Raw genomic sequence first — 12,354 nt, 5'->3', positions numbered from 1 at the left:
ACTGAGCACCGCCAGGGGTGATTCCTGAGTGCAGAGCCAGAAGTAACCCCTGAGCATCGCCAGGTGTGACCCAAAAATTTTTTTAAAAAAAGATAATGAGCTGTTAAATTATAGTGATTCCTTGTGCAAAACAAAAGGGAAAAACAATCAGGAATTTTACAGCCAAATAATTTATGGAAAATAACTATATATAAATTAATTCTAGTTAAGCACACTCGCCATTACTATACTGTAACAAAATACACTTACAGAAAACAACATAGCAAGCTGAGTATTATCTTTTTGCTTTATACCTAAAATTTAGTGTACATTTTTGTAGCTATGTATCCTGAAAATATGTTTACACACACTTCACTTGTTTTATGGGTTTTTGGGGACACACAGAGCATGCTCGGGGGTTACTCCTAGATCTATACCCAGGAATTACTCCTGACAGGCATGAGGGACCATATGAGTTGCTGGGGATCGAACCACGGTCAGTTGCATGCAAGTCAAGCACCGTCTCTGCTGCACTATTGCTCTGGTTCCACATCTCACTTATTTATATCGCCTTGAAGTTGGTTGATTACTTCTGGGTTACACTATATGTCAATAAGCTATCTGGATCTTAAGATTTATGACTAATAATATTCATTGCAATCATGAGAATTAATGCAAACACATACAAAAAAACTATATAAGTGGAAAGATAATTTTTTAAAATTTAATTTTTATTAGTGAAACACTATGGGGTACAGTTGTAGACTTACAAACTTTCGTGCTTGGGTTTCAGTTATACAATGATCGAGTACCCATCCCTTCACCAGTGCCCATTCTCCACCCCCAATGATCCCAGTAACCCTCCCACCCCCCATCCCACACCCCCGCCCCTCCTCTGTGGCAGGGCATTTCCTTTTGTTCTCTCTTTCCTTTAGGGTGTTGTGGTTTGCAATAGAGGTATTGAGTGGCCATCGTGTTCAGTCTACAGTCTACTTTCAGCACACATCTCCCATCCCGAGCATGCTGTGGAATGGCAATTTTTAACAAGATACTAAATAAGAAAGTATGCTACAAATGAAAACTTATCGTCTAAAACCCAGGACTAGCAAGTTTTAGGAAATAAAACCCACTTTCCCCTTAAAAACACACTTTTGTGAAGAAATAAATTATCTCTCATCTAAAATTCCTTTTGAAGAAATACATGTGAATTAAAATTACATTCACAATCTCTGTTCCTTTATATCTAACGAATTGTAATTAGTTAAGACATAATTAACCTATTTATGCCAATGAACACCCTAACTTATTAGTCTCTCTGAATAGAGCCAGTGATTTATTGTCATTAATTAAAAAGCTAGGCCAGTCAATACAGTTGAAGATTTTTCTGAAGACATTAAGCTATTCCAGTACTTACAATGGAACAGACAGTCAAATTTAACCAGGTTTGTTGTGTAGGCAAACATGAGGCAGGAATTATGGCTCAGAGAGTAATGATGTACCATCGGAATTAAGGGGCGGAATAGAAATAATGACATAAAGTGGTGACAAGATCAAGAACTGAATGTCTCAATGAGGTTTTTCTAAAAGAAATTGCTTGCTCGGTCATATTAGGCTGTGTAATCTATATACAATGGAGGCCGTAATTAGAGCATGATTAAGATAATAGCAAACTTATGAACATGGGGAAATAGAACAGTAAGGACCCAAAGTGATGATGTGCCCTGCCAAAAGGTTAGTCACTAATATTGGGGCAGATATAGGTATGAAAAAGAAACACTTATCCGGGTGCTGAAATATTTAGGAACTGGGGTAGAGTACCTAGGATATCAGTAGGTCACAATGATCTATGAAATAAAATTGACAATACATGTCTGACTACTGCATACTAATCTAGTGAAAATCAAATGAGAAAATACGATAAACTCCTATTAAAGGCGTACAACAGTGACTAGAAAGAAATCAGAACATGTAGCTTTCGCACTGCTTTGTACCCTGACTCCTGTGGCTGCAAAATAAGCTTGAAGATAATATTCTATCCTACTTTGAGGGAGATTACAAAGTTAAGGAGTACAGAGTCTATGAACTCTTTGAGGCTTTCTCTGCCTGGGCTTCCGAGTCAATCTGTAATTCCGAGTCCCTTGCAGCGCGCTGGCACGTCTTTGGATCAGATAACATTCTTCCCCATCTTTGCTTTCAGACGTTCCAGCAGTCCTCTCTGCAGCACAAATCAAAGAAGAAGAACAAAGGTAAGAAAAAGTAATGAAACATTTGCCTGCCTCTTTTACGCTGGCATAATTCCCAGCACACAATCTATTCTCTGTCTCCCGAGCTCGGTGTCACTTGGAAAAACCACAACCCCCAAGTGCTAGAGCTGCCAAGACAGCTTTCTGCGTCAGGTCAGTGATGGTACAAGGTACTGTTGACAACAGATGGTTTGGGAACTGATATTACACGTGTCTAACTAAATTGTGAGCCACTTCTTTGACAGGGCGAGGAGTTTTAAATGTCTTCACATTTTTATTGCGATATATGGACATTCAATATTTTTTTGACTTTTTGGGTCACACCAGGCGATGAACAGGGGTTACTTCTGACTCTACACTCAGGAATTACTCCTGGCGGTGCTCAGGGGACCATATGGGATGCTGGGAATCGAACCCGGATTGGTCGCATGCAAGGCAAACTCTCTACCCACTGTACTATCACTCCAGCCCCCTCAAAATTTTAAGGTTGTTACATACCCAGAGTTATTTTTGTTACCTGCAGATTAAGCTTCCACTTTCATCCTCATCTAAAGTTGAAAGAGCATTTTTACTCACTATTATCTTTAGGTCCTATAGCTGGCAAGAGCAAAAGACGAATTTCTTGCAAAGATCTTGGCCGTGGTGACTGCGAGGGCTGGCTTTGGAAGAAGAAAGATGCAAAGAGTTACTTTTCACAGAAATGGAAGAAATACTGGTTTGTTTTAAAGGATGCATCCCTGTATTGGTATATTAATGAGGAGGTAAGAAAAGCATATGTTTCTTATTCATTTTATATCTCTAGCCTCAAAATTATGATCTTGAGACTTATATTTTAAAATAATGTGATCACTTCAAGACTAACTCAGGAGATATCTGCTAGTTATTTGTCAATCTGCATTATTACAGTGATTACATCTGGGGATACTGGAAAGATGGTTGTTTCAGTTATTCTAATGTAAATACATTGATATCTGGAAGACATACGAAGTATGATAAACTTCTATATATCCAGCTAAAAATACATATCTAATTTAAAGAGTAGCTCATACATAGAGATTTAACATAGATCTTTGTGGTGAGAATCAAACCAACCCAGAAATTTATATACACAAATCATTTGCTCTACCACTGACCTACATTCCTAGTCTCTTCATGTAGATGTTTTGGGGGGATTCACGGTTGGGCACAACCTGGCAATTCTGAGGGGCTATTCTAGCTGGATGCTCACAGGAACCATAGGTGATACTGGAGATTGGACAGGAGTAAGTCACTTGCAAGGCAAACAGCCTATACTGATGTTCCAGTCCCTAATAGGGATTTTTATATATTTTATATATAAATTCACATATATTTTATATATTCTTTTTCATAGTTTTATATTTTTCCTGTTATGGGGAAGTAGTCCTTAAATAATTTATATAAACTCACATCATTTTTTTAAATATCTGAAAATATTTCACTTTTTCTTTAAAAAATAAATCAATCTTTTGATTTAACTTTGAAACTTTGCAAGTACAACCCAATTTGGAGGCTAGGGTATGTGTCATATATTTAAATCCCTCTTATGAAATATTATTTCAGTTTCAGTAGATTTACATCACAAATATCACAACCTATTACATATCACAATAGTTATACAAGAGTATGCCTTATTCATTGGCAGTTCCTTGACTCTCTATTTACTTGGGTTCCTTGTCATAGCAGTCTGTCAGTTCTTCTCATCATTTTTAAGAAGAATTTCTGTAAATTTGGTTTCTAAAAAATATGCATTCTTTCAATACAGCATGATGACTAAATAGGCTTATGCATATTGTTATGTTAGGACATTTATCAATTTGCGTTTGAATATTTTTCTAAAATATTGGTAAGTGGCATTATTATGCTTATGGTTATAACACTGCATCTAGAGAATTCTGTGTTCCCCAGATGAGGCTATTAGGTTATTCTATGATAGGTTAGGTTCTGGTTGAGAGTAAGATTTCCTTAGCCAAGTTATTGTACGGTGGTTTCCTCATTTGCACAGTGGGAGTAATAGCTTTCAGGACAGGCAGATACATGAATGAAATGAAGAAATGTATTTCAATGCAAATTAGTATAGTGCCTTAGCATGCAGTATAAGGTCGCATTAACATATTTCATTAGTAATATTCTTCAAGTTAACTTATTTTATGCAATTTTGAATTAATACTCTGCTATTTAATATAAAGATCATCTTTATAAATGATTGTTTTCCATCCTTTGGATATCTTTATAGAAATTGCACAGCTACCAAAGGTAATCTCTTTCACTAAAATATGTCATATTTTAGAATAAACAAGCCACAATTTTACTTATACTTCCATTTAAAAGATATAAGGGGCTGGAGTGAGCACAGCAGGTAGGGCATTTGCCTTGCATGCAGCCGACCCGGGTTTGATTCCCAGCATCCCATATGGTCCCCTGAGCACTGCCAGGAGTAATTACTGAGTGCAGAGCCAGGAGTGACCCAAAAGGCAAAAAAAAATTCTATATTTTATGTATATATAAAATTTTATATATATTTTATTGGCACACTTTTATGTGCCAGTGAAGTAGTATCAGAATATAATATCTGGTTTCCTTCGTAAGGTCATTTGTAGGTTTGTCTAGTATATGCTAAATTATATCTGTCCCTGAAAATGTAATTGATAAACTATGAGCACTTTTATTAACATAGCTAAGTTTCAGAACATTGCTATTATTACATTAGCTTTATAAAAGGTAAGCAAGTAATCTCATTAATATATATATAATAATCACTTATCACTTAATCCCCGTTATTCATCGATTTATTCGAGCGGGTGCCAGTAACGTCTCCATTCATCCCGGTTGCGTGCTAGCGTAGCCCAATGGTATCTGTTCGTTTTAGGAACATGTAGAGCCTCAAACCGATCATTTAGGGTCTTGACGAAGAAGTCTGACCATCTTATAGGTGGGCGTCCACGTGATCTTTTGATGTCTCGTGGAATCCAATCAGTAATGGCTCTAGTCCAGCGGTTGTCTGTAAACCTCATTACATGTCCAGCCCATCTGATTTTTGATGTCTTGGCAAATGAGACAGCGTCTCTGATTCTTGAGCGTTGACGAAGATCAGAACTCCGGATTCTATCTCTCATTTGAGTGAATCGTGATATTCCAAGCATAGTTCTTTCGATTCCTCTTTGAGAGACCCGAATAGTGTTCTCATCCTGTTTTCGTAGGGTCCAGGTCTCTGAGGCATATGTTAATGCAGGAAGAATAGTGGAATCAAAGAGATGTGCTCGTAGTTGGAGGTTCTTTGTCCTTTTAGTTATTTCTTCAATGCTCTTGAAGGCATTCCAAGCCGCTCTCTTCCTCCTGCGTAACTCAGGTGCCAGGTCATTCATCATGTTGATTTCTCGACCTAAGTATATATAACTGTTGCATTCGGAGATGGTGGTTCCGTTGAGAGCGAATGGAGGGTCAGGAACAAGGCTGTTTCTCATAAACATTGTCTTCGTAAGATTCAGCTGTAGTCCAACCTTTCCACACTCACGGTCAAAGTCCGCAAGCATTTGTGCCGCTTGGCTGATGTTTGGTGTTATTAGAACGATGTCATCAGCAAAGCGGAGGTGGTGTAGTTGCCGACCATCTATCTTCACTCCCATGTTTTCCCATTCTAGTCGTCGCATGATGTTCTCGAGGGTGGCACTGAAGAGTTTTGGTGAAATGGTATCACCCTGCCGAACCCCTCTCTTGATATGGATGATTACTTCTTTGTAGAATGGTGAGATCTTGGTAGTGAATCCGCAATAGAGCTCACGAAGGATCCTGATGTATTGAGTTTGTACGCCCTGATTGGCTAGGGCTTCCATGACCGCTTCCGTCTCAACAGAATCAAAGGCCTTCTTTAAATCAATGAACGTTAGACAGAGCGGCATCTTGAACTCCCGAGATACCTCAATGAGCTTGGTTATTGTGTGGATATGGTCGATGGTACTGAATCCTTTTCGGAATCCAGCTTGTTCACATGGTTGTCCTTCATCTAGTGTTCTGCTAATCCTATTCAGGATGACTCGAGTGAATAGTTTGTAGATGACAGACAATAGGCAGATTGGGCGATAGTTGCCAATGTCGTGGATGTCTCCTTTCTTGTATAGTAGTACAGTCTTGCTGGTTTTCCATTGGGATGGAACCTTGCATTCAGACAGGTAGCGTGTGAAGAGTCGAGCTAATGTATTGATGAGTACTGATGGTAAGTTCTTCAGGTGTTCAGGTCTGATCTTGTCTGGGCCAGGTGCTTTTTGTTTCTTTACCGACGAGATGGCATGTTGGATTTCGGAAGGGAGAACATTGGGAACGACATATCCATCATGTGGTATGTGGTATGTGGGCAAGTGGATGTGGCTATTAAAGAGATCTGAGTAGAAGTCATGAATAATCTTCTCCATTGCCCTTCTGGAAGATGTGATAGATCCATCATGATGTCGGAGGGCAGTCATCTTGGTTTTGTAGTTGGTGAAGGACAGGCGGGCATTACGAATGTTTTTCCCAGCTTCTGCTGCATCTACCAGTACTGCTGCTCTCCTGTTTTTGAGGTCATCCTTGATGGCTTTTCTGCACTGTTTTGCCAGTTCGGACGTTTGCTTGTGGTTGCCTGAGGCACGTGCCACGCCACGTTGGCGAATAAGTTCAAGAGTGTTCGAAGAAAGACGGTTTTTTGTGGTTATCTCTCTCTTGGCATTCCTTGCACAATCATGGAGGTGCTGAATCATTCGATCGTATTCCTCATCAATGTTGTCAATGACGGCATCTTCCCATGTTGCTGCAACAGAGCCAAAGAGTTCCCAGTTGGTGGTTGTTCTGGGAGTCTTCTTCTTAAACCTTGCATTCTTTTCTCCTCGTTCTGTGAGGTAGAATTTTGCACGAAGAAGACGGTGGTCTGATCCCGTTTGGAATTTTGGGACAACAGCAACATCGGTTAGGCAAAACCGCCGATTGAATATGATGTGGTCTATTTCATTGTGGAACCGTCCATCGGTTATATATATATATATATATATATATATATATATATCTCAAGAAATACTCTATCATTATGTGTTCAAAAGTCATAATAGAGTATGATTTTTAAGAGAAATACAAAAGTCCTTATTGTGGAGCCAGAGAAGTAGAACAGTGGGTAAGGTACTTTGCCTTGCAAGCAGCAGACCCAAGTTCCATATCTGGCACCACATATGGACCCCTGAGCCCCTCCAGGAGCGAACCTTAAACTTGGAGCAGACTCAGGACTCAGGACTAAGCCCTCACTACCGAGAGGTGTGGCCCCCCCCAAAAAAAATTACTCCAAGAATTAAAGGATTTCTTGTCCTCATTTAAATATTAAAGGTAAAGGTAAAGGTAAAGGCCCTCCCGTTGATCATCGATTTGCTCGAGCGGGCCCAGTAACGTCTCCACTGGAGACTTGGTTGTTACTGTGTCTGGCATATCGAATACTCTCGGTAGCTTGCCGGGCTCTCCGAGAGGGGTGAAGGAATCAAACTCGGGTCGGCCATGTTGGCTGCGTGCAAGGCAAACGCCCTACCCGCTGTGCTATTGCTCCAGCGATAATATTTTAAATATTAAAATAAAATTTAAATTTTTTCTGCATATTTTAACTTGTAGTATTCTAAATGTTCAAAAATATACCTGCAGTTAATAGAAAATAGCAGATAAGAGTGAGATTCTAATCTCTAAAATCAAACTAATTTAAGAAATCAATCAAATGAGCATATTATTTAGTGTGGATATTTAAGGCATAAAGTATATAGCATTGTGAGCTTCATAATCCTAAACAAGTGTTGACTCTTTAGGATGAAAAAGCAGAAGGATTCATCAGTCTGCCTGAATTTAAAATTGATCGAGCCAGTGAATGCCGCAAGAAATAGTAAGTTCATTTTTTTTTGGTTTTGGGGAGGGGCAGGAGGGAGAGGGAGAGGAAGAAAGAAGAGATGCTTTAAAAATAAAAATATAGCTTCAAGGTTAGAAGTTGTTCATCTACATTCATTCAAATGAAGGTAATTCTTTCAAACGCATTCAACTTGAGATAATAATAAAATAGTTCTGGGGACAGAAAGTTGAGATTTTACTGATTTCCGTCACCATGGCAGAAGAATTATGTATGCGAACTCAGGTTAGATGTTAAGGTCTTTTTGCCCACGAAAAAAAATGCAGAGGGAGGATCTCATTTTTTTTCTCCATCTGAAATCACCTAAATGTGCTTTGTTTCCTTTTGCAGTGCATTCAAAGCCTGTCATCCTAAAATCAAAAGCTTTTATTTTGCTGCTGAGCATCTTGATGATATGAACAGGTAAAATATGAAGTTTGGAAGGAGTCAGGATGTCCATTAGCAACCACTGGATTCTAACTGCAGAATGGAAGTTCGCAGACGGGGGAGGAGAGTGGGAGCAGCATTGCAGGAGCAAACAGATGGTGGTAGAAGATTGCTGGGACTTGGGCAGTGGGTGTGGTGTGGCAAAATACATTTGGAAAAGATGAACCTGTGCTCTGAGAACATGCCGTGCTAAAAAGCAACCTCACCTCAGTAAACGCAATTTTAAATTCAATCAGGCTTAAAACTTTCAACGTGAAAGTTTTCCACGCTAACACTTAGAGAATAATGCCTCAGAAGTTTCCAAATTGGTTTCAAGTAAAATAGAAACAGTCATAGCTCGACGTGGTCAGACCTAATTTTAAAGAACAACATTTTAAGAAACAGAATTAACTTTAAAACTTATGCAAAAAAATGCCAGAATCCATATATAGTCTGAAAAGTCCATCACACCAAAGATTTTTGAAAGTCGATTTCAATTATGAGTCTTCAAATATATTACCAAATATGGAGGTAAAAAACACATCCACAACATGGCTGACCTTTTGGTGCTGAGTACTTATGACAGAGCAGCCATCTCGATAATTCAGACCTCAGCAAAGTTTGAATTTCTGTCTGTCCCTTTTCCTCTCTCACTGAGTAGGATGACTACATAGTTCTTAGCAATTCGGGGAAGTACATTTCTTCCATCATCTACAATGACCTGCCTTGTATTTCTACTTTTGCTTTGTCAAGTTAATCCTCTCTCATTTTCATTCAGTCCCCTCTTCCTTTTTTTTAGATTTGTAGAAATTTCGATTAAAATTCAAGTTTCCCCGCTTTCCAGGTCTTCAGCAGGCAGTGACCTGCTGGCAGGGAGAGGACCAAAGGACACTAGCCAAAACCATGGACTTTGGCACCATAGCGTCCAGAACCCATCTCTCATACTTAGGAGCTCTGTGGTCTTGGACAAATAACTTGACTCCTATGTTGTGTTTTTATTATTATCTCTTTTAAAACATAGAGATAATAATAATTTATTTTCACCCATATGTCTTTTGTGAGAGACTAATAAGCATTTATAAAGACTTTAAGCACCACCTGCTAGAATGTTAGGACTATACAAGTGACTACTTGTAATACATAAAACATTTTAAAATATGTTTATTACAGATATTTTAATCTGCATGTTTTATACATTTATTTAGTACTAACAATCTAGCATGTGATGTTTATTTTTATTTATTTAGCTTTTTGGGTCACACCTAGAGATGCTCAGGGGTTACTCCTGGCTCTGCAGTCAGGAATTAAGCCTGGTGGTGCTTGAGAGACCATATGGGATGAAGGGGAGTAGAATTCAGGTTGGCCATGTGCAGGGCAAACATCCTGCCCGCTGTACTATCGATCCAGCCCCGAAGGTGATGTTTAGAGTCTTTATTAACTTATATTATGACCAAACTGTAAATTAGTAGTATATATAAGCATACCCTAACTTACAAGTTGGATACACTAGAACGTCATATCCATCTTAAAAATTGACACTGTCGGGACCGAAGCAATAGGACATTGGGTAGACCACTTGTTTTGCATGCAGCCAACCGAAGTTTGATCTCTGATACCTTATAAGACCCTCAAGCGCCAACAGGAGTCCTCAGTACCACTGGGCGTAGCCCCAAAGCAAAAAACCACATTAACATACTTTAATCATTCATGCTGCATGCTAATCATGGCCTTTTTAAGCATAGGAAATTAGACATTTATTTTTATGATGGCACTCTCCCAATCTTTGGCACCCCCTGAGTCCAGAGCCAGGACAAACTTGGGGTGTAGCACAAACTTCCCTTGTAAAATGAGCAAACAGCCAAAAAATAAAACCTCAAAGCTGTGGGTGAAACAAAAGAAATTCATCTGGGGGCTAGGAGCATAGAACAAGGGATAAAGTGCTTGCCTTGCATGTCAGCCCAGGTTTGATGGTGGCACTGCATATTGGGTCCCCTGAGCCCTGCCAGAAGTGATCCCTGAGTGCAGTTAGGAGTCAGCCCTGAGCACTCTGGTGCAGCCCCAACTCCCCCTCCAAAAATAAGGGTGGGAGGGAACTTAAAACTCTGCATGACGAAAAGAAATTAATCTGATTAAGTGTGCTCTCCACACCAAACATTTCAGAATCTTCAGAATGAAATTGCCTTGAAATGTTGAATCTTTTTTTTAAATGTAGCCATAATGGACCTTGATTGTTTTTTCTTCCTCCCCCTATTTTACAATTCACATGCTTCTGAAATCTACTGTCAATTGGGCAAGTCTTTTAAAATTACTTGTTATAGAAGGCGGAAGCGTGAGTGCTGACAATATTCACAAAGGATAAGTGATGGGAGAGATACATCAAAAACTTTGCTCAGTAACTTGTTATATAACAGTAAGATGATCTGGGTGTTGTTTCTATTTAAATGTAGTCATGAAAAGACATGCCTAAGTCTTTTTAGAGAATGTGTACATATAATTATATTACTTGAGATACTTAGGGAAACATGTTTCATTGATTATTTTATTATTTCTAAAACAATCATATCTGTTTAATATAATACTATTTATGACAAGACCTAGTAATTGGAATGCAAAAGTAATACCTACGAAATTTATGTGAACACAAATACCCAAACACATACATTTTTATGCATATATATGTATATGTTTCACTAGATATGTGTACACACACAAAGAATATTAACATCTCACCAACTTTTTGGCAGCTGTAAGTTTGATTGTGGGATAATTTGCAAAAACACTTTTGAGCACCCTACCACCATCCATCTGTTCCCTCCTCAAAAATGAACATTGGAACATTAAAAAAAATATTTTATTCCAGTCTGTGTGAAATCTGTGGGAAGAAAACAAAACAACATATTTCTCAAGTATTCAGAAACTTATTTACTGAATTTACTGAATTCTTTTGGCCCATATATTCCTTATCATGTCAGCACATATGTCCGTATTATCCTGAGGACTCACCACCTACTATTTGGTAATTAATACATTTCTTACATGGTTGTTACTCTTTTTTTCCTCCTGTCATTCTATTTGTCAATTATCAAGTTTGATTGGCATGTTCCCTTTTGGCCCAGTATCGCCTTCACTTATTCTTGGTATGGTAAGATAGTGAATTAATATTACAGAATTTTCCCACCAGTATGTTTGAAAATATTTGAAATTTCTGAAATTTCACTTGAAATTTCTGAAATCTGAAATTTGAAATTTCACCTAATATTACAGAATTTTCCCACCAATGTGTTTGAAAATACTTAAAATTTCTGACTATCTTCTCTTAGAACAGACTCCTCCCATTCCTGATACTTTTAACATTCTAATGTGTTACCTCGATTTTTTTTCTTTTTAAATAGCACTTGATACTAAGTGATATACACTTATTTGTATTCCCATTTATTTTCTAGCTCCTTCATATCATGAAGGAGATTATTGGATTGTTTAAAATCTTTGCGTCATCAATACCTAGAGCAATACCTGACACACAGAAGTGCTTAATAGTTTCTTTGCTAAATTACTACTATTCATAACAGTCTATAAATTCCATATTATAGCTATATCAAGTATATAGTTCAGCAACTTCTAACATGGGCCGTAAGGATAAGCCCATCCAAGGCAGTACTGATTTTTTTTTTAAAAAAATTGTATTAGTGAAACACCATGAGGTACAGTTGCAGATTAACAAATTTTTGTACTTGAGTTTCAGTTATACAATAATCAAGTACCCATCCCTCTACCAGTGCCCATTCTCCACCACCACTAATCACA

General features: G+C 38.2%; 1 protein-coding gene across 5 annotated transcripts in view; it reads left to right on the top strand.

The window, feature by feature from the left end:
- CNKSR2 (connector enhancer of kinase suppressor of Ras 2) overlaps positions 1-12,354 on the top strand; it is a 269,910-nt gene that overhangs the window by 203,492 nt on the left and 54,064 nt on the right. For all 5 annotated transcript variants that reach the window (XM_056131329.1, XM_056131328.1, XM_056131327.1 and 2 more), the window contains 4 exons: positions 2,177-2,225; positions 2,811-2,983; positions 8,051-8,124; positions 8,476-8,547. In XM_056131329.1, coding sequence (XP_055987304.1) covers positions 2,177-2,225; positions 2,811-2,983; positions 8,051-8,124; positions 8,476-8,547 — 368 coding nt within the window. The remainder of the gene's footprint in view (positions 1-2,176; positions 2,226-2,810; positions 2,984-8,050; positions 8,125-8,475; positions 8,548-12,354) is intronic.

The sequence above is a fragment of the Sorex fumeus genome, unplaced genomic scaffold, assembly GCF_029834395.1.
Source record: "Sorex fumeus unplaced genomic scaffold, SorFum_2.1 ptg000086l, whole genome shotgun sequence".
Taxonomy (NCBI): Eukaryota; Metazoa; Chordata; class Mammalia; order Eulipotyphla; family Soricidae; genus Sorex; species Sorex fumeus.
This window is presented reverse-complemented; position numbering and strand designations above follow the sequence as displayed.